The 18317-nt window shown below is 47.3% G+C and overlaps 1 protein-coding gene across 1 annotated transcript; it reads left to right on the plus strand.

Moving 5' to 3' along the window:
- The first annotated feature begins 16440 nt into the window (after positions 1-16440).
- Positions 16441-17388, plus strand: LOC146588383 (olfactory receptor 5AP2-like). Its single transcript, XM_085318111.1, has one exon. The coding sequence runs from the start codon at positions 16441-16443 to the stop codon at positions 17386-17388; it is 948 nt and encodes a 315-aa protein (XP_085174237.1).
- The last annotated feature ends 929 nt before the right edge of the window (positions 17389-18317 follow it).

Raw genomic sequence — 18317 nt, forward strand, 5'->3', positions numbered from 1 at the left:
CCCAGGAGACCACTGGCCTTCCTGGCCACAAGGGCACATTGCTGGCTCATGGTCAACCTGTCATCCACCAGCACTCCCAGGTCCTTCTCTGCAGAGCTGTTCTCCAGAAGGTCAGCCTCCAGCTTGTACCAGTGCCTAGGGTTATTTTTCCCTAGGTGCAGGACTCTGCCCTTGCGCTTGTTGAACCTCATGAGATTCCTCTCCACCCAGCTCTCCAGCCTGTCCAGGTCTCTCTGTATGGCAGCACAGCCCTCAGGTGTGTCAGCCACTCCTCCCAGCTTGATCCAGATCATCAGCAAACTTGCTGAGCAGGCACTCTGTCCCCTCGTCCAGGTCACTGATAAAAAAGTTGAACAGGATGGGACCCAGTACTGACCCCTGGGGGACTCCTCACCACTGATGACCACCCTCTGAGCTCTGCCTTTCAGCCAGTTCTCAATCCACCTCACTGTCCACTTCCCACACTTCCTGAGCTTATCTAGGAGGATGTTACAGGAGACAGTGCCAAAAGCTTTGCTGAAATCAAGGTATGAAACGTCTACTGCTCTCCCCTCATCTACCCAGCCAGTCATTCCATCAGAGAAGGCTATCAGGTTGGTTAAGCAGGATTTCCCATTGGAGAATCCATTCTGACTCCTCCTGATCACCTTCTTTTCCTCCATATGCGTGGAGATGACATCCAGAATGAGCTGTTCCATCCCCTTTCCAGGGATGGAGGTGAGGCTGATTGGCCTGTAGTTACCTAGGTCCTCCTTCTTGCCCTTTTGGAAGACTGGAGTGACATTGGCTTTTTTCCAGTCCTCAGGCACCTCTCCTGTTCTCCAGGACCTTTCAAAGATGATGGAGAGCGGCCTGGCAACAACATCCACCAGCTCCCTCAATATCTGTGTGTGCATCCCATCTGGGCCCATGGATTTGTGGATGTCAAGCTTGCCCAGAAGGTCTCTGAAATCCTATCCTTCTCAACCAAAGGAAAGTCTTCCTTTCTCAAGACTTTCTCCCTTACATCCAGGCTCCAGGATTCCTGAGGGCTGCCCTTAGCAGTGAAGACTGAAGCAAAGAAGGCATTCAGTAATTCTGCCCTCTCTGTGTCTTTTGTCACCAGGACCCCTGCCCCATTCAGTAGCGGGCCCACATTTTCCCTMRTCCTCCTCTTGCTGCTGATRTAGTTGAAGAAGCCCTTCCTGTTGTCCTTRACATCCCTTGCCAGACTCARTTCCARCTGRGCCTTAGCCTTCCTCACAGCATCTCTACATGCTCTGACAGCATTCCTATAATTCTCCCAAGTAGCCTGTCCCCTCTTCCACAGTCTGTGTACTTTCTTCTTCTGTCTGAATTTGGCCAAGAGCTCCTTGCTCACCCATGCAGGCCTCCTGCCCCTTTTTGCTGCACTTCTTACTCATAGGGATGCACTGCTCTTGAGCTTGGAGGAAGTGATGTTTGAATACTAGCCAGCTCTCCTGGACCCCCTTCCTTCTAGGGCCTTAACTCATGATATTCCTCCAAGTACGTCTCTGAAGAGCCCAGAGTCTGCTCTCCTGAAGTCCAGGGTTGCAATCCTGCTTGTTGCCTTACTTCTTTCCTGATGGATCCTGAACTCCACCATCTCGTGTTCACTGCAGCCAAGGCTGCCCCCAACCTTCACATCTCCAACCAGTCCCTCTCTGTTGGTAAGGACAAGATTCAGCAGGACACCCTTCCCGTCCTTCACCAGCCTTCTGGCCCTAGCCAAGATGGCCATCAGGAGCTCAACTGAGGTGTAGTTTCCTGCTGACTGAAGGCCTGCACAGCGGACATAAGGACTCATTCACATCTCCAAGCAGTGTTTACCTGCTTCCCATATGCCTTTCTGGAACAGCTGGTGCTGTTGTAGGTATCTGCTCTGTGTACACCACTGATCCCTATCTTTGCATCTTTGATCCCCTCTGCTGTTCCCCAGACTGAGTCGCTTTTTCTGTCTGTCTTTTCTCTTCCTTAGCCTCCCCCTCTTCCTTCCCCCCTGCCTTCTCCCCTCTCCCTTACTGCCCCTCCACACACACACTTTCAAAAGGACCCATGAGATTTTGTTAGAGATGGACTAATGTGTGACTCTAAAGGGAGAAGCCAATAAGGACAGCAGCATTAGGAGGTGCTAGTTAGGGAGAGCACCCATACCTGGGCACTTTGGGTGGTCCATTATCTTCATGCCCACCAGCATTCACCAGCATTCAGAGTCATACTCGGGGCATTAGCAGTAACAGTCCTGCCGAGTCCTGCTGGTGTCTGTGTATGAACCAGCAGTCCAAGAATGCATCTACCTCTCGATTTGAATCTCTTGGTAGTGTCTGCCTCTGCAGCCTCCCATGGCAGAGTTCCAGAAGTTCACTGCTTGCTGCATAAAGAAGTATTTGTTTTTGCCTGTTTTAATCTTATCTTCTACTTTCATGAAGTGCCTCCTCCCTGTAGTGCTGCAGGATTTAGTGAAATAAATTTAGTGAATAGCAATTTTACATTCACTGTATCTGCTGCCTTGATGACTTGTAAAAGTTGGTCAAACTCCACCCAACCTCGACTTTCAAGCAGTAATTCTCATGCTCTTATGCTGCAAAAACATAGTTTCCCCATGACACAAGTTTAGCTCAGACTCAAACAGGAAGCTAACACCTTCCTATCATGTGATCTGAGCTCTCTCAGTGATCCCATTTTCAAACTGTTCCCCAAGCTCCACTTCTCCCTTGGTAAGGAAAAAAGTAGCGAGTTGGGGAAAGCTGATAGAAAGAAATAGAAATCTTGTCTCCAGCCCCTGAAATCTCTCGTCTTAAATGTTCTCAAGTAATGATAGAATATAAATTGCCAGCATCTTCCTCTGTGGACCAAGCTTCAGCCCTTGGTCTTTCCTCAGATTTGTGATAGCAGGAGCAGCTTTCACCTTGGGAATAGTGGGTCTGTTCACAGCAGAACTGCACAACCATGAAAATTCTGTCCCATGACTTACTTTCTGCACTATGCATGGGCAGCACCTGGGCTGGCTCCAAGCCTGGACCTCAGCACTTGACAGTAGGCCTGCCCTTTGCAGGTATTCCCACTTGCTGAAAGGCACTGAAGTCACCCCCTGGCTGATGTGTTCACCAGGACAGAGACTGGAACTGCAGTGAGCACAGAACTGCATGCAGACCATCCTCCCATCTGTTTTGTCTGCAGAACATGTACCAGGTATTCTGAGTCCATGATTACACTCTTGCGTCGTTCATGTCAGAATGCCACCTGTGTAAATTATGATGCAGTATCACCAAGTATTTGTTGTCTTTTTTACAAGAAATGTCACAGATGGGGAGCTCAGGTCCAGTGGTGCCTTCCTAATGCATTTATTTTCATGGAACCTGTTATAACTGTATAAATAAGAACATTTTCTTTCCTAGAGGCACCTATATTTCCTGTATAAATGAAGCATCCACTGTGGAAAAATATCTAGTGTCTGCCAGCTTCCACTATGCTTATTCTCCCTTTCTTATGGGAAACCTTTTATGTTAAAAACAAAACACCTTCCTAATCTCTTGGGATTATTTTGTTTTAGGCAATGGGACCCCCCCCCTTCCTCCTCCACTGCCCCCTCTTCAGTTCAGATTTAGTGAAACTAGTGTATTCCTATATTGATTCTCTGACCAGCACAAGGATATTTGTAGGTCCACTTATGGAAGGACAACTGGATTCTATCAACTTTGTTGTGTTCTGTTGAGAGTTTTCATATGGCACTGCTATCCCCCTAGAAGATGAACGTCTAGTATGTGACATGTTTTCAGTAAAGCAGCTGGCAGCGTTCTAAAGGAAATCAAGTATTAGTAATGATGAGAAAAGGGACGGAGAACAAACTGCAGATATTCATCTTTATATTTCCAATTGCAATAATTTATATTTTCTACAAAGTTTATTGCCATTCAGCTATTTCACATTGATTGTTAAAGCATTGTTACATTGTTTAACTTGTTTTCCTTTAACAGCTTAGTGTGTACTTTTTGTCTAGAGTGTGACTGTGTCAAAGATAGGAAGGCTAGGTAGAAAAAAGACATGCTTTCTCTATTTCCCATTCTGCATCTTCTACATTATGATGCAATTGATTACAGCAGATGTAAAAAGATTCAAAGTTATTGCATAAGTGAATGCCTCAAACAAACTTTTAACAGCTCCCTTTGTGCCTTGTTTACAAGCTTCACAAAATCATGATAGATGACAAAGCCCAGAGCACTTCACTTCTAGTAATTAATGCTAAAACCCTAGTGGTATATTCTCTCTGTGGAGAGAAGCCTGTGGGCAACCTGTCCCAATTGGACAAACTAGAAGCAAGAAAACTTCTCTCTCAAATTTCAACTTTCTATTTAAAGTATCTTATTAAAAGTACACTAATTGGCAGGCCTGGTATCAAGCTGAAGGAGCATGGGCAAGGCCTGGATGAGTGGCCTTGGAGCTGACTCTTCCCTGCTGCAGCAGGAGAACAGAGCTGGCCATCAGAAGAGGGGAGGACAGAGACAGGGAGGCAGCTGCTGTGATTGTCCGGGAGGTATCTGCATGAGGCTGAAATCTCTAGGTAAGCATGTTGCTCAGTGGCAGCAGGAGAGACTTTCCTTGTCCTTTTTCTGAGCACAAGCTGGATAGGAAGAAAACTATCCCCAGGCCTAATGTCAGGACTCTGCTTTCTGTGGCTCTGTGCAAGTTGTTACAGCTGCTTCAATTCAATGCAATGCTAGGACATTACCACACAGTAACAAGTCACTATACATGGCCTGCTCCACTATATTTGAATTGACACGTACTCTTAGCACATGACAAGCCCAAGTCAATCAGGTCAGCTTTGGCCCATTTTATAGCTGGGTCATACAGGTGCAAATATTGTTGCCTTTTCTTTTTCTTTTTTTTCCCGTAAGATATGAACCTTGTGGTCCATTAAACTGAATGAAAATGCAACTAATCACATCTATTCCCTTCTGCAGAGTAGTCTGAGATAGTGCTGTTTCTTTCAGCTAAAACTTCTCCCAGTCAAGTGTTAGAAAAAATGGCAGTCTGCAATCTATTATCATTGTCACATTATCACTGTGGAACTTTTGTCACATTCTGGGCAGCCCAACCTGGAAATTCCAGATATTGCTTATTCTTGTTTCTTGGCTGATCCAGATAACAGGGAATTCCAGGGCAGGGCAGCTCATCTGCAAAAAAAAAAAAAAAAAAATCCCAGGGAAAACTTTCCCTGACAAAAGCAATGCAAAATGTCTGTAGTGTTGTTCTTACAAAAACAGATGAGAATTTCATTTGAGAAATCACGGGCTCATGGTGGTGGGAAGGGGCCCTTAGTTCAAGCCCTGTTTGAGCTAGAGCCTGTTAGCAGAGGTTGCTCAGGGTCATGGCCAGGCAAGTGCTAAGTATCTCCAAGGATGAATACCTCTGGGTCCTGGTCCATTGCCTGAAGGATTTTTTTCTGACATTGAGTGAGAATGTCCCTTGCTGTACATCGTACCTGTTGCCTCTTGTCTCATCACTGTGCAGCTCCAAGAAGAGTCTGTTTCCATTATTTCTCCCTGCTCCCATCAGGTAGTTGCAGGGAACAGTAAGGTCTCCCTTTCTCCTTCTCTTCTCCTGGCTGAACTAACCATATGCTCTCAGCTTCTCCTCCTACATCTGTGCTCCCCAGGACCCACTATGGTATGACAATGTCTGTCCGGTAATGAGGAGCTGGAAGTTCAGGGTTAGATGTACAAACAATAAGCTGTAGCAATGCCAGCTGAAGTAACAGAGCATTTTAGTATAATCATTTTCAAATAAGTCTGAGCGTTACAACAGTAGTATTTATAAGAAGATCATACAGAAATTTGCCTATGGGGATTTTTTAAAAGGAATGTTCAAGAGAAAAAAGAGAACAGACGAGTCTGGACTGTGGTCTGTTACAAATCTCTCTGAACTACTGTTTGAACAATGTTTGCAGTGGGCAGTACAGTTTTAATAATATCAGCTGCATCAGTGACAGTCAAAAGTACAAAGACAGTACAGAAATAGAGAAAAAAACAGAGTGCAAGCCCATTGTAGCCAACAAAGAGAAATTTTGCCTTTAACAAAGCTCTTGGCACCTAGAAGTCAGTTGTGACCAGAGAATGGCAAGGGTGAATGAGGTTGTCCAGCCAGTAGAAGCAAGTGCAGAGAAGATATGAAGAGTGTATTCAGGTTGTGTATGTCAAAGCAAGAGCGACATCAGTGAGAGCAGTGGTGGAAAACTGTCCATCAGTCTTAGAGAGTGGTGGTTAACAGGTTGTTCTCTACTTGGAGGCCAATGACAATTGGAGTGTCACAACTGGGGGTCTGTTCTGGGACCTCTCATGTTTCGCATCTTCACTAGTGATATGATGGAGATGACAGAGTGCACTCTTGTCAAACTTGCAGGTGACACCAAACCAGTCAATGGAGATCAAGGGTAGGGCTGCTATCCAGAGGTGCCTGAACAGGCTGGAGGAACAGGCCAGTAGGAACCCCATGAAATCCAGCGAAGGCAAGTGCCAAGACCTTCCCCTGAGAAGAAAGAACTGCTGGCAATGACACAGGCTGGGACTGCCAGGCTGGCAGGCAGCTCTGCAGAAAAGGTCCTAGGGGGCCTGGCAAACTGGACATAAGCCAGCCATGTCCCTGGCAGTAATAAAGGCCAACAGCATCCTGCACTGTATGAACAGGACCAAAGACAGTAGATTGAGGGAAATGATTATCCTCCTCTACACAGGACTGATGAGACCATATCTAGATGCTGTGTGCAGTGTTGGGACCTGCAAAACGTCAACAGTTGAAGTGAGTTCAGTGGAGAGCCACCAAACGGTTAGAGCTGCAGCACTTGCCCTGTGTGGAGAGGCTGAGGGAGCTGGGCTTGTTCAGTCAGCAGGAGGAATAGCTTTGGGAGGATCTAATAGCAGGCTTCCGATACCTACAGGGAGGCTATCAAGAGAACAAGAGCCAGTCTTTTCATAATGGTGCATGGAGGAAGGATGAAAGGCAATGGGCAAAATTCAAACAACAGAGGTTTCAAGTTCAAGAGATTTCCTTCTAACTGGATGTAAGGAAAAAGCATTACTCTGAGGATCATAAGCAGTGGAGCAGAGTCCCAGATAGCCTGTGGGCTCTCCATCATTGGAGGTTTCTAGACCAAACTGGATCCAGCCCAGAGCAGCCTGGTCTGACCATGGAGCTGGCTCTGCTTTGCATAGGAGGTTGGACCCTGCAGAGAGATTTCTGCCACCCTAACAACGCAACGAATCACGCTATTTTCCTTGGCACTGTGTCCAAAAGAACTATCGGTGATCAACCTGGACTGTTAACATCGAGGCTGGCACTATCGCAGTAGTGAGCTATGATGCACATGATGGTGGGTTTTTTGCTCAAAGAAGAATCCTTGAACTGGAAAAAGACCCATCTCTCAAAACAAACAGCAAGACATGACTTGAAGAAGTTCCTAATTTCACAATATTTGGTAATTGGGTATATATGGTTTTGAGAAAGCCCAACACCTTCTACTGGAGAAGTTAAGGGCCTGGCACCCAGATAATAGTTTGATTTATGGAAGTGCTGAATTCTCATCCCCAATCCTTTCAGTTACATTCCCAAGAAGGACACAAACCACTAAATTTCTTCTCACAAAGCCTGTCCTGAAGAAGTTACTACAGAAAATAGAGATAAATTACCAAAGTTGAATACCAAGTTTTTGGCATCCTGCAAGATTTCAGTATTTTTAAATTTTCCTTTATTGGTCTCAGTAAAAACCCATTTCAAATACCAGTGTGGGAGAGAGTTTCTGCAAGTGCTTCTAGCACATGCCTTCATCTAGAAATCTGGGAGTAGCTGGCTTATATGGGATCCCGTGCCATGTCTCTGAGTTTCTGTATGAAATAAGGAAATGCTCTGCTTTGCCATAGAGGAAAATGTATAATTTTGTAATCTCAAAGCAAATGAGTGTGTCACAAAGTCCTTTTATTGTGGTACTGCCATCCTGTCAACCTAGCTTCCCTGAAAACAGGTAAACATGGATCATAATTGCTGGTATTGATCTTCCTCCTACAACATCAGACAACCTCTCTGACATGCATATTCCCTCACTCGGATAACAGCTTTCTGTAGAATTTGTGTTAGATCTTCACACAGGATGTTCCTTCCCTTTCAGGGCTGTTGCCTGTGCTTTTCTTATTTTCCAGCTGATGGTACAGCTCCCCACTTCTTGAAGCTTCACTTACCAGGTTTATTATAACATCAGCTCTTACTGCCTAGTCATCAGAAAAAAGAAGTTGTAAAGATTATAATAAGGTGATTCTGCATTCATACTTCAAAGACATTCATATCTCAGTCTTGTTTTCCAGACTCAGGACTTCCCTACTGGATTTCCATTTCACATTTCCATGATACTATGTGGTGAACATTTGGCATAATCCGCTGTTTCTCTCAGGAATAGCCCCAGGCTCAGAGCTGGCAGCATTCACCTTGAATAAGACCATGCAACCAAAACCCTTCTGCACAGCTCTTCAAGAGCCCACAGGGCTCTACTCAGTGCATTAACCGACTCCAATCAGAACTGCTGCCAGATCACATTTCCCCTATGGCCATGTTCTTTCCCAGTCTCCTAAGCTATACATTCTGTCTCAGCCAGATGGGCATGTTTATTGCAGGTGGTGGGAGCATAGATGCAGTGCAGTCAGCTGAGGACTGTTGCTGCCCATGAGGTTGTTATTGCAAGCATGACTGATGGCCAGCCTGCCTCATTGCTGCCTCTCTGCTGGCATCAGCGCTTCTCACATGGCCCTGGTATGGATAAAAAGAGGGTGCCAAAGACAACGAAGGGTGAAGGGACTGCAACTCACAGACTTTCCAGTCAGGGTATCTGGCATGATCATCTGTGCCACAGCCTAGGCACCACAAGAGTTGCTGCAGGGCTGGAGCAGTAGACCAGGGCTAGGCAGCTCAGGCCAGGTTCAACCTGGCACATTCTAAAGCATATAGGGAGACCAAGGTGGGTCCTGTGCCAGGAAGATTTCATCCTGTGGGCTTAGATCCCACCTGTCTGGATGGACTGGAGAGGGCAATTCTCTGCTTGTTGCTCCTTCGAGAATCACAGAAGGGTTGAGATTGGCAGGGACCTCCAGAGCACATCTGGTCCAACATTCGCTGCTCAAGCAGGGTCACCTAGAGCAGGAGGCCCAGGACTGTGTCCAGTCATGTTTTGAATATCTCCAATGATGGAGATGCCACAGCTTCTCTGGGCAACCTGTTCTGGTGTTCTGTCATCCTCACAAAGAAGAAGAAGTGTTTTCTTATGTTCAGATGGAATTGCTGGTGTTTCAGTGTGAGCCCATTGCCTTCCATCCTATCACTGGTCACCATTGAAAAGACTCCAGTTCTCTCTTCTTTACACCCGCCCTTCAGATACTTACATACATGGATACAATCCCCTCCCAAGCCTTCTCTTCCCTGGGCTACACAATCCCAGCTCTCTGAGCCTTTCCTCATATAACAGATGCTCCAGTCCCTTCATCATCTTTTTGTCCCTTTGCTGGACTCACTCTAACAGCTCCACATCACTCTTGCACTGCAGAGCCCAGCACTAGACACAGTATGCCTGATGTGGCCTCATCAGGGCTGAATAGAGAGGAAGGATCACTTCCCGCGACATACTAGCAACACTCTGCCTAAAGCAACCCAGGAGAACATTGGCCACCTTTGCCATGAGGGCACATTGCTGGCTCTCAGTCAACTTGGTGTCCACCTGCACTGCCAGGTCCTTCTCTGCAGAGCTGTTCTCCAGAAGGTCAGCCTCCAGCCTGTACTGGTGCATGGGGTTATTCCTCCCTAGGTGCAGGACTCTGCCCTTGTGCTTGTTGACCCTCAGGAGGTTCCTCTCTGCCCAACTCTTCAGCCTGTCCAGGTCTCTCTGAATGACAGCACAACCCTCTGGTATATCAGTCACTCCTCCCAGTTTGTTCTCATCAGCAGACTTGCTGAGGGCATACTCTGTCACATCATCCAAGTCGAACAGGATTGGACCTAGTATTGACATCCGGGGTACATCACTAGTTACTGGCCTCTGTCTTCTGTGCTGCTGATCACAACTCTCTGAGCTCTGCCATTCAACCAGTTCTCAGCCCACCTAAAAGTCTGCTCATCTAGCCCATACTTCCTCAGTTTACCTTTGAGAATGTTATGGGAGACAGTGCCAAAAGCCTTGCTGAAGTCAAGGCAGACAACATCCACTGCTCTCCCCTCATCTACCCAGCCAGTCATTCCATCAGAGAAGACTGTCAGGTTGTTAAGGATGATTTCCCCTTGGTGAATCTATACTGTCTTCTCCTGATCACCTTCTTTTCCTCCACAAGCTTAGAAATGACATGTGGGATAAGCTGTTCCATCCCCTTTCCAGGGATGGAGGTGAGGCTGACCAGCCTGTAGTTCCCTGGGTTCTCCTTCTTGTCCTTTTTGAATATTCCAGTGATGGCTTTCTTCCATCCTCAGGCAGCTCTTCTGATCACCATGACCTTTCAAAGATGATGGAGAGTGGCCTTGCAGTGACATTGTCCAACTCTCTCAGCCCTTGTGGGTATATCCTAACAGTGCCCATGGACTTGTGTATGTCCAGTTTGCATAAGTGATTCCCTAACTAGATCTTCCTGGACCAAGGGACAGTTTACCTTTCTCCAGACTCTCATCTCCAGGCTCTGTGATTCCTGAGGGCTGGCCTTAGCAGTAAGGACTGAAGCAAAAAAGGCATTCAGTATTTCTACCTTTTCTGTATCCTTTACCACCAGGGCCCCTTTCCCATTCAGCAGTAGACCCACATTTCCCCCAGTCTTCCTTTCATTATTGATGTATTTATGGAAGTCCTTCTTGTTCTTGACATCCCTTGCAAGATTAAACTCCAGATGGGCCTTGGCCTTTCTAGCACTAGCCCTGCGTACTCAAACAACTTCCCTATATTCCTCCCAGATTTTCTTTCCTTGCTTCCACCTTCTCTATACTTCCTTCTTCTGTTTAACTTTTTCCAGGAGCTACTTGCTCATCCACGCATGTCTCCTGCCCCTCTTGCTTTATCTCTTGTTTATTGGGATTCACCATTCTTGAGCTTGAATGAGGTGATCCTTGAATATCAACTATTTTGTACCCCTATTTCTTCTAGGATCCTATCCCACAGAATTATTCAAAATAAGTCCCTAAAGAAGCTAAAGTCTGCTCTCCCGAAGTCCAGGGTTGTGATCTGACTCTTTTCCCTGCTCCCTCCTCTCAAGATTCTGAACTCCACCATCTCATGGTCATCATAACCCTTATGTCTCCAGTGAGCCCCTGCTTGTTTGTAAGTTTGAAGTCCAACAGAGCACCTCTCTTGATTGGCTCCTGAATCACCTGTATTAAGAAGTTTTCATCAATGTTCTCCAGGAACATCCTGGTTTACTCATGTCTTGCTCTGTTGTTCCTCCAGCAGATATCAGAATGGTTGAACCAAGGCCTGTGATCATGAGGCTACTTCCAACTACCTGTAAAAGGCCTCATCTACTTCTTCCTGATCAGGTGGCCTGTAGCAAACTGCCACAACAGTGTCACCTGTGTTGGTCTGCCCCTTCATTCTTACCCATAAGCTCTTGGCCAGCCCATCATCCACCCCCTAGGCAGAGCTCCATACATTCCAGCTGCTCTCTCACATAAAGGTCTCTCCCCCTCCTCACCTTCCTGGCCTGTCCTTCCTAAAGAGCTTGTATTCATCAACTGCAGCATTCCAGCCATGTGAGCTATATCACCACATCTCCATAATCACAATGAGATCATACCCCTGCAACTGCACACACATCTTTAATTCCTCCTGTTTATTCCCCATGCTGCATGCATTTGTGCACAAGCACTTCAGAGAGGCATCCAGATGTGCTGATTTCCCAGAAGGGGTACTAGAGGTTTCCCCATAGTCTTGTCCTGTAAGTACTTCCTTGCCTGCACACAAATGCTTGAGATACCTCCACTTAAGCCCTGCTTTGTTGATAGCATGGTCCCTGTAACGCTCTCCTTCCCCTGTCTTTCCTAGTTTCTTGCTGTTAAAGACCTGCCTTTGCAAACCCCTCCCTCAAGTCCCTTGCAGGGTTAAAAGCCACTGCTCCAGTCCCAAGCCTAGAAGAAAAACAGGCTCTTTGTCAAGCAGGTAAGACATGCCAGACAGCACTTAGGGGCTTTGCTGGTCTTTCCACCTTACCAACCAATGGATGTCTGGCACAGGTTGCTGTCTTCGGGCTCTAGGACGCAGAGGTAAGTGAGGGCAGGGAGGGAAAGATTGCCACGCATGGTAGGACAAAGCCTCCTCATGGCAGGACCCTTGCAGAGATCCCTATCTGTGTGCTACCTGGGGCAACATGTGTACTGGTACCCAGAGCTTCTTGATGATTCAGGCATGCAAGCAGGTCATGGCTGCTGGTGATGCTCCAAGCAAAACAGTCCCTTGCAGGGGAAATTCATCCTGCATTATTGCCAGCTCCCCCAGGTCAACTATCACCTCAGACTGGGTCTGGACCAGACCCTAGGCTCAGGGTCTTACCTCCCATGGCTGCATGCTCCATGCTTTTTGCTCTGGTCATTGAGATGTGGTATTTTGGAGAGGAGAGTCACATCTTCCTGCAGAAGTATCTGGCTTCTCTGGATAGGTGCAGAGCAGAAGTGGCTTCCTGTAGGAGAAAGGGCAACTCAGCTTGACTCGGTAGCCTCCTTCAGGGACAGAACTGGAGGGGAGCTGGTTCTCAGACCAATAGCACCTTCCTCCTCCAAACAGGAGCCATCTGCCTCCCCAGCACCAATGGTATCAGTAAGCAAGCACCTCTGCTTCCCCATCCAGCCTTTCTGGGCTGGCCAGCAGAGGGCAAAGGTACAGTTGCGCAAGGGAACATTTGATGGGCCATTCATTACCAGGAGAAATTACTTGCAGTGCATGTGTGAGAGCAGAAAAAAGCAGGGACGAGGTGGAGACTATTATTTCAGGGATCACTTGTGTGCAGTGGGAAAGAGGAAGAGAGATTTTGCTGCCACATCACCATGGCTCATTCTGTGCAGGATGTCTGAGGCAAAGGGTTTAGATCTTGCATTTTTCATTATGTGGCTGTGTCTCTGACTGCTACACTGCCCCAGACTACAGTCAAAAAGATAGAGTCATTCCTCTGGATGCCTGCTACAGCTGCACTGCAGCCTTGTGCCTCTGCACTTGATCCAGACTGAATTCATCAGCATGATGAGATGTTATCTGCAGCTCTCCAGACCTCTCCAGCCCTCCTGCAGTGGAATTATCAATTCCCTGCTGCTGCTGCTGCAAATACCGTGACTTGTCATCTCTGTACACCTATATCAAACCAAGGGTTTGTTGGTAGTGTGTGATGGGCTATTTCAGTCACTTCTTTCTCACCTGCTATTATTTCCAAGCGCTAAACCCCAGTTCAGAGCATAAATATGTGATTGGCCCTTACACACCTAATCTTCTGCTATTAAATTTCTTCTTTCTTTTATTACTCTCATTTTTGAGGTTCCCCAGTCCCTCCAGTGTAAAAAGCAAATCCATGCCTGCACTGGTGCTGACTCTACCATAATTCTTTAGCAGACTCCTGCCTCTGGCTACCAGCTTGGTAGCAATCCAATGTGGTCCTGGGCAGAGTCTTCCCTCTTGCACCTCTGCCATGGAGGCATTCACACCCTAACAAAACCACCATCTGCTTTGGTACCACAAAAGTTCACACTTACAAAATTTTGCATCTGTACAAATCGATAGGCAGATCATATTGCTTTGCAGTCACTGAGGGCTGGAGACAGGAGACTATTCCAGGGTGACATAGCGCTCTCCTAGGTCTTGTTCTACTCCAACTGCCTGCTTGACCTCTCTCAGGCCAGAGCAATGTGACTTCGAACTAGCTGGGCTGTTCTTGCACCAAAAGGCACACTGCTTTGGTTTGGAGCTGGCTGGAGGAAGAGAAGCAATCTCAAATTTCCAGAAAACTGGGTGATGCAATCCTTAGGCAACTGTCAAATGTAGGAAAAATAAAACTCCTTTGTTAAAGGATATGTTGAGCTAGGAGGCTACTGGAGAGCTTGGCCAGCAGGTTCTCTAGACCTGGTAGCAGCCACATCCAAGATGGAGCAACAAGTTCAGATGTCATTGTGCTAGGCAAAGATGAATGAATCTTTTGACTGAAAGTTCTCTGAATATTAAAAAAAAATGGTTTTGAAAATTTGGAGAGGAGAGGATAAATTAACCAGAACTATCAGTGATATGCTTCACAGTGAAAAGATTAAAACTCTTTTAATCCACTTAGCACATTGAAACAAAGACTGGGATTGATTGCAGTGTGCAAGCACTTCTTCAAGGAGAAAGTGCTATTAGAGTAGAAACCTGAAAGAGAATGACTTAACGAGGATGAATGAGATGATGTGGACATTCAAGCAATTCCAACAGGAACGCAGTTTTAAATAGTGCTTTTACTTTGGTAAATAGTCATAAAAAAAAACCTCCCAACAGAAGCAGTGAATTCTCCATTACACAATGCTTTAAAAATTAGACTTAGACATGGAAACATGCTTTGGACATAGAAATTAAAAACAGATTAATGGGTGCAAAACAAGGGTAACAACCTGAAATTTAATCATGTTGCTTAATCTAATGAAGAAACTGCTGAGACATGGCAATTGGCCTCAATTGTTAAAAACACATCTTTTTTGTCCTAAATAAAGGCAATAACCCCCCACATAGACATCAATAAACATCTTATGTAAGGAGAGTGAAATGAATTAATAGCTTCTCTGGGGGTGCTGTTGAATCCGGATCACTAGGGGTTTATGAGAAGCCTGGACAGTTACCTGTGAGAAGTTGCTCACAGCTACCTGGTACCAAGGCAGGCAAGTAGACACAATGTCCTCCTGTTTTCAAGTGTACAGTTTCCATATCAGACTAGCAGGGAACTACTTCCATGAGTTCAGTGGTGTGCAACTCTTCCCTGCACTGGAACTACATCTAAGCACCATGAGAAAACTGAGTCAGAGCCCAGCATGGGGCCCACCACAACTTCTTGCAAATACCTTGCTCAGTGAGGCTCCTTTTTTTTCCACACCAGCCAGTTACCTTGTTCGCTGATGTGAGCTTTAGAGCTATTTTAAAGAGGCAGTGGAGTGGAGCCAAAGAAAAAGCTCTATAAGGCTGCGGAGAACAGAATTTCTTCATACACAGCCCCAAGATCATTTGTAGTTCCCCATGGTAACCTGTACTGTCATGTAGCCATGACATGCACTGGTGCCTTCCAAAGATGTCGGTCTCTGAGATCTTTGGCTCTGTGTGCTTAAGATTCTCTGGATCCTTTTCCTCGCCATGCCAAGAGCCTGGTTTTGGACAGGCTGAGCCTGGGGGTGTGCTTGTCCTGAGCAGTGGCCGGAGCAGTCTGCACCGCAGGACAAGATGTTTGCAGGCAGTTTTAGCCTCTCTCAGTCCTGTTTCTTCAGCAGCCTTGCAGAGGGCTGCTGCCCCAGGCTATATTAGCACACAGATAGACAAACTCAACTGGCTGACAGAGCTGTAGCAAATGTCTGCAGGGTCACATGGAACTGGCACTGTAAGCAAGTGCAACCCTTGCTGCAAGTCCCAGCAAGCTCCATCTCTGCCAGCCCTCTGCTAGGGTTTACAGGAGATAAGTGCTTCCCCATGTCCCTTGCATCCTGGGGAAGCAGTCAGCATGGCTTCACATGCCAGTCAGCAAAACACTTGGGACAGGAGTGACTGAGAGCAGGCCAGAAGGACCAGGCCAGCAGATATCTCTGCCAGCTTAACTCATCTGTGGCAACAATGTGGTGAGTTATCCTCAGCTGAAACACGTTTTCTTAGGGGCTGGTTAATACACAGCAAATCATCCCAAAATGGCAGAGAAAAATATAAGGATTAAAAAAAAAAGAAAGAAAGAAAGAAATTCTTCTGTAATTGGTGCAGGGCCACGCCACATTCCCAGCCAGGTGGCCAGGGACAAGCAGGCTGAGGGGTTGTAGCATCTGGGGAATGATGCCACTGTGACTGAATGGCAGTGAAGTGTGTAGGCACCATAAGCACATCTGATGGGAAGCAAAGGGAGACATGCTGGGTACTCATCAGGACAGAGGCATGGGCTGGCTGGAGAAAACACCTTCCTCAAGACCAAGAGGTTTGCGTAAGTCTAGACACATGCCGGTCTTTGTTTCTACTGTGTGATTTTCTTGCAGTCAGGTCACCATTGCTGAATGGCAGCTCCTTGGGCTCTAAAATTGCAGTGTCTGTGAGACCCCGCCAAAAGAAGCTTTCAACCACTATGGAGATGGGATCCAAGCCATCCTGTTGGTGAAACCGTGGCGGTTGTTCCCCAGTCTGCTGTCTCACATTCACCACCTCTTTGCAGTGGTCGTTGACAGACAAACCCAACAGCCCTCATGGTAGAGGAGAACCAGACTCAGGTGACAGAGTTCATGCTTCTAGGCTTTTCCTGGGGACAGCCCTTCCTCTTCCTCACCTTCCTGGCCATTTACCTCACTACGCTGCTGGGGAACTCTACAATACTTGTGCTGATCTCCCTGGATCCCCATCTCCACAGTCCCATGTACTTCTTCCTCAGCCACCTGTCCTGCTTGGATATTTGCTATTCATCAGTGACAGTGCCCAAGATCCTGGTGAATGCCATGCGCATGCAAGCAACCATCTCCTACCAAGGGTGTCTAGCACAGATGTTCTTCTTGATGGGGTGTGCAGGGACTGAGTGTGCGCTCCTGGCTGTCATGGCCTATGACCGCTATGCTGCCATCTGCCAGCCTCTGCACTATGCCCATGTCATGAGATGGGGTATTTGCATGGTAGTAGCTACAGGCTGCTGGCTCTGGGGAATGCTGGACGCTGCAGTGCACACCTTCCTTGCCTCCAAGCTATCCTTCTGCGGGGCTGTCCAGCTCCAGCACATCTTCTGCGATGTCCCTCCCCTGCTGAGGATTGCATGCAGCAATACCCATCCCAGTGAAGCGGCACTCCTTGCTGCCAGCATCTTTGTGGGCCTCAGCCCTTTCCTGTTTGTTGTAATCTCCTACCTCCATATCTTGGCTGCAGTCCTCAGAATGCCAATGGCTGTCAGTCGGTGCAAGGCCTTCTCTACATGCACTGCACACCTGCTTGTGGTTGCCCTATATTTTGGGATGGCGAATCTGAACTATATCCGCCCCAGCTCTGGCTACTCACCAGAGGCAGACACACTGGTCTCTGTGCTGTACTGTATCATTGTCCCCATGCTGAACCCTCTCATCTACAGCCTCCGCAACCAGGAGGTACGGGGTGCCCTGAGGAAGGTGCTTCAGGGACAGGAGGTACGAGGCTCCCTGAGTGGTGACACATGAGCAATGTGAGGCCTGGGACAAGCTATTGGCTTAACTCGTGTGGAAATAGCTCAGCATCACACAGCTGTGGGAAATCTTTGAAAGAAGAATTGGATTCAAGGCCCCCTCTTCAGGGAGGGGATGCTTGCAAGCACATCACCATCACTCATCTAACCTTTGGCACATGACTGATGGCAGAATGGCAAAATCACGCTGAGAACAAGCTTATAATCCTAGAATCATGCCTTTATTTTATATGTATCACATCCTAAGCTCAGCACAGGACCTGCTGATGCAACACCACAACCAGGGGCTGAGCAGCTCAATCCCCTAGAGCTGCAATGGCATAGAGAGATGGAGGGAGCTCCTTGCCAGAGAAAGACAGTAGCCAGAAGCAGCAACATCCACCTTGGTCTCTGCCCCCTCTTTCCAGAATGGGTATTTAGACACATTTTTGAACACTCCTGATCATCATAGAATCAGTAAGGTTGGAAGGGACCTCTGGAGATCACCTAGTCCAACCTCCCTGCTCAGCAGGGTCACCTAGAGCRTGTTAGACAGGGTTGCATTCAGGCGGGCCTTGAAGATCTCCAGAGAAGGAGACGTGCCCCTGTAGCCAAGAAAGCCAATGGTATCTTGGGGTGCATTAGGCAGACTGTTGCCAGCAGGTCGAGGGAGGTGATCCTGCCCCTCTACTCAGCCCTGGGGAGGACTCATCTCAAGTACTGCGTCCAGATCTGGGCTCCCCAGGACAAGAGAGACATGGAGCTACTGGAGAGAGTCCAGTGTAGGGCTACAAAGATGATCAGAGGGCTGGAGCACCTGCCCTACGAGGAACGGCTGCGAGAGCTGGGCCTCCTCAGCCTGGGGAAGAGAAGACTGAGGGGGGATCTTATCAATGTGTACAAGTACCTGAAGGGAGGGTGTCAAGGGGACGGGGACAAACTCTT

The sequence above is a fragment of the Rhea americana genome, unplaced genomic scaffold, assembly GCF_003343005.1.
Source record: "Rhea americana isolate MKP2758 unplaced genomic scaffold, rheAme1 scaffold_519, whole genome shotgun sequence".
In the NCBI taxonomy this organism is placed as follows: domain Eukaryota; kingdom Metazoa; phylum Chordata; class Aves; order Rheiformes; family Rheidae; genus Rhea; species Rhea americana.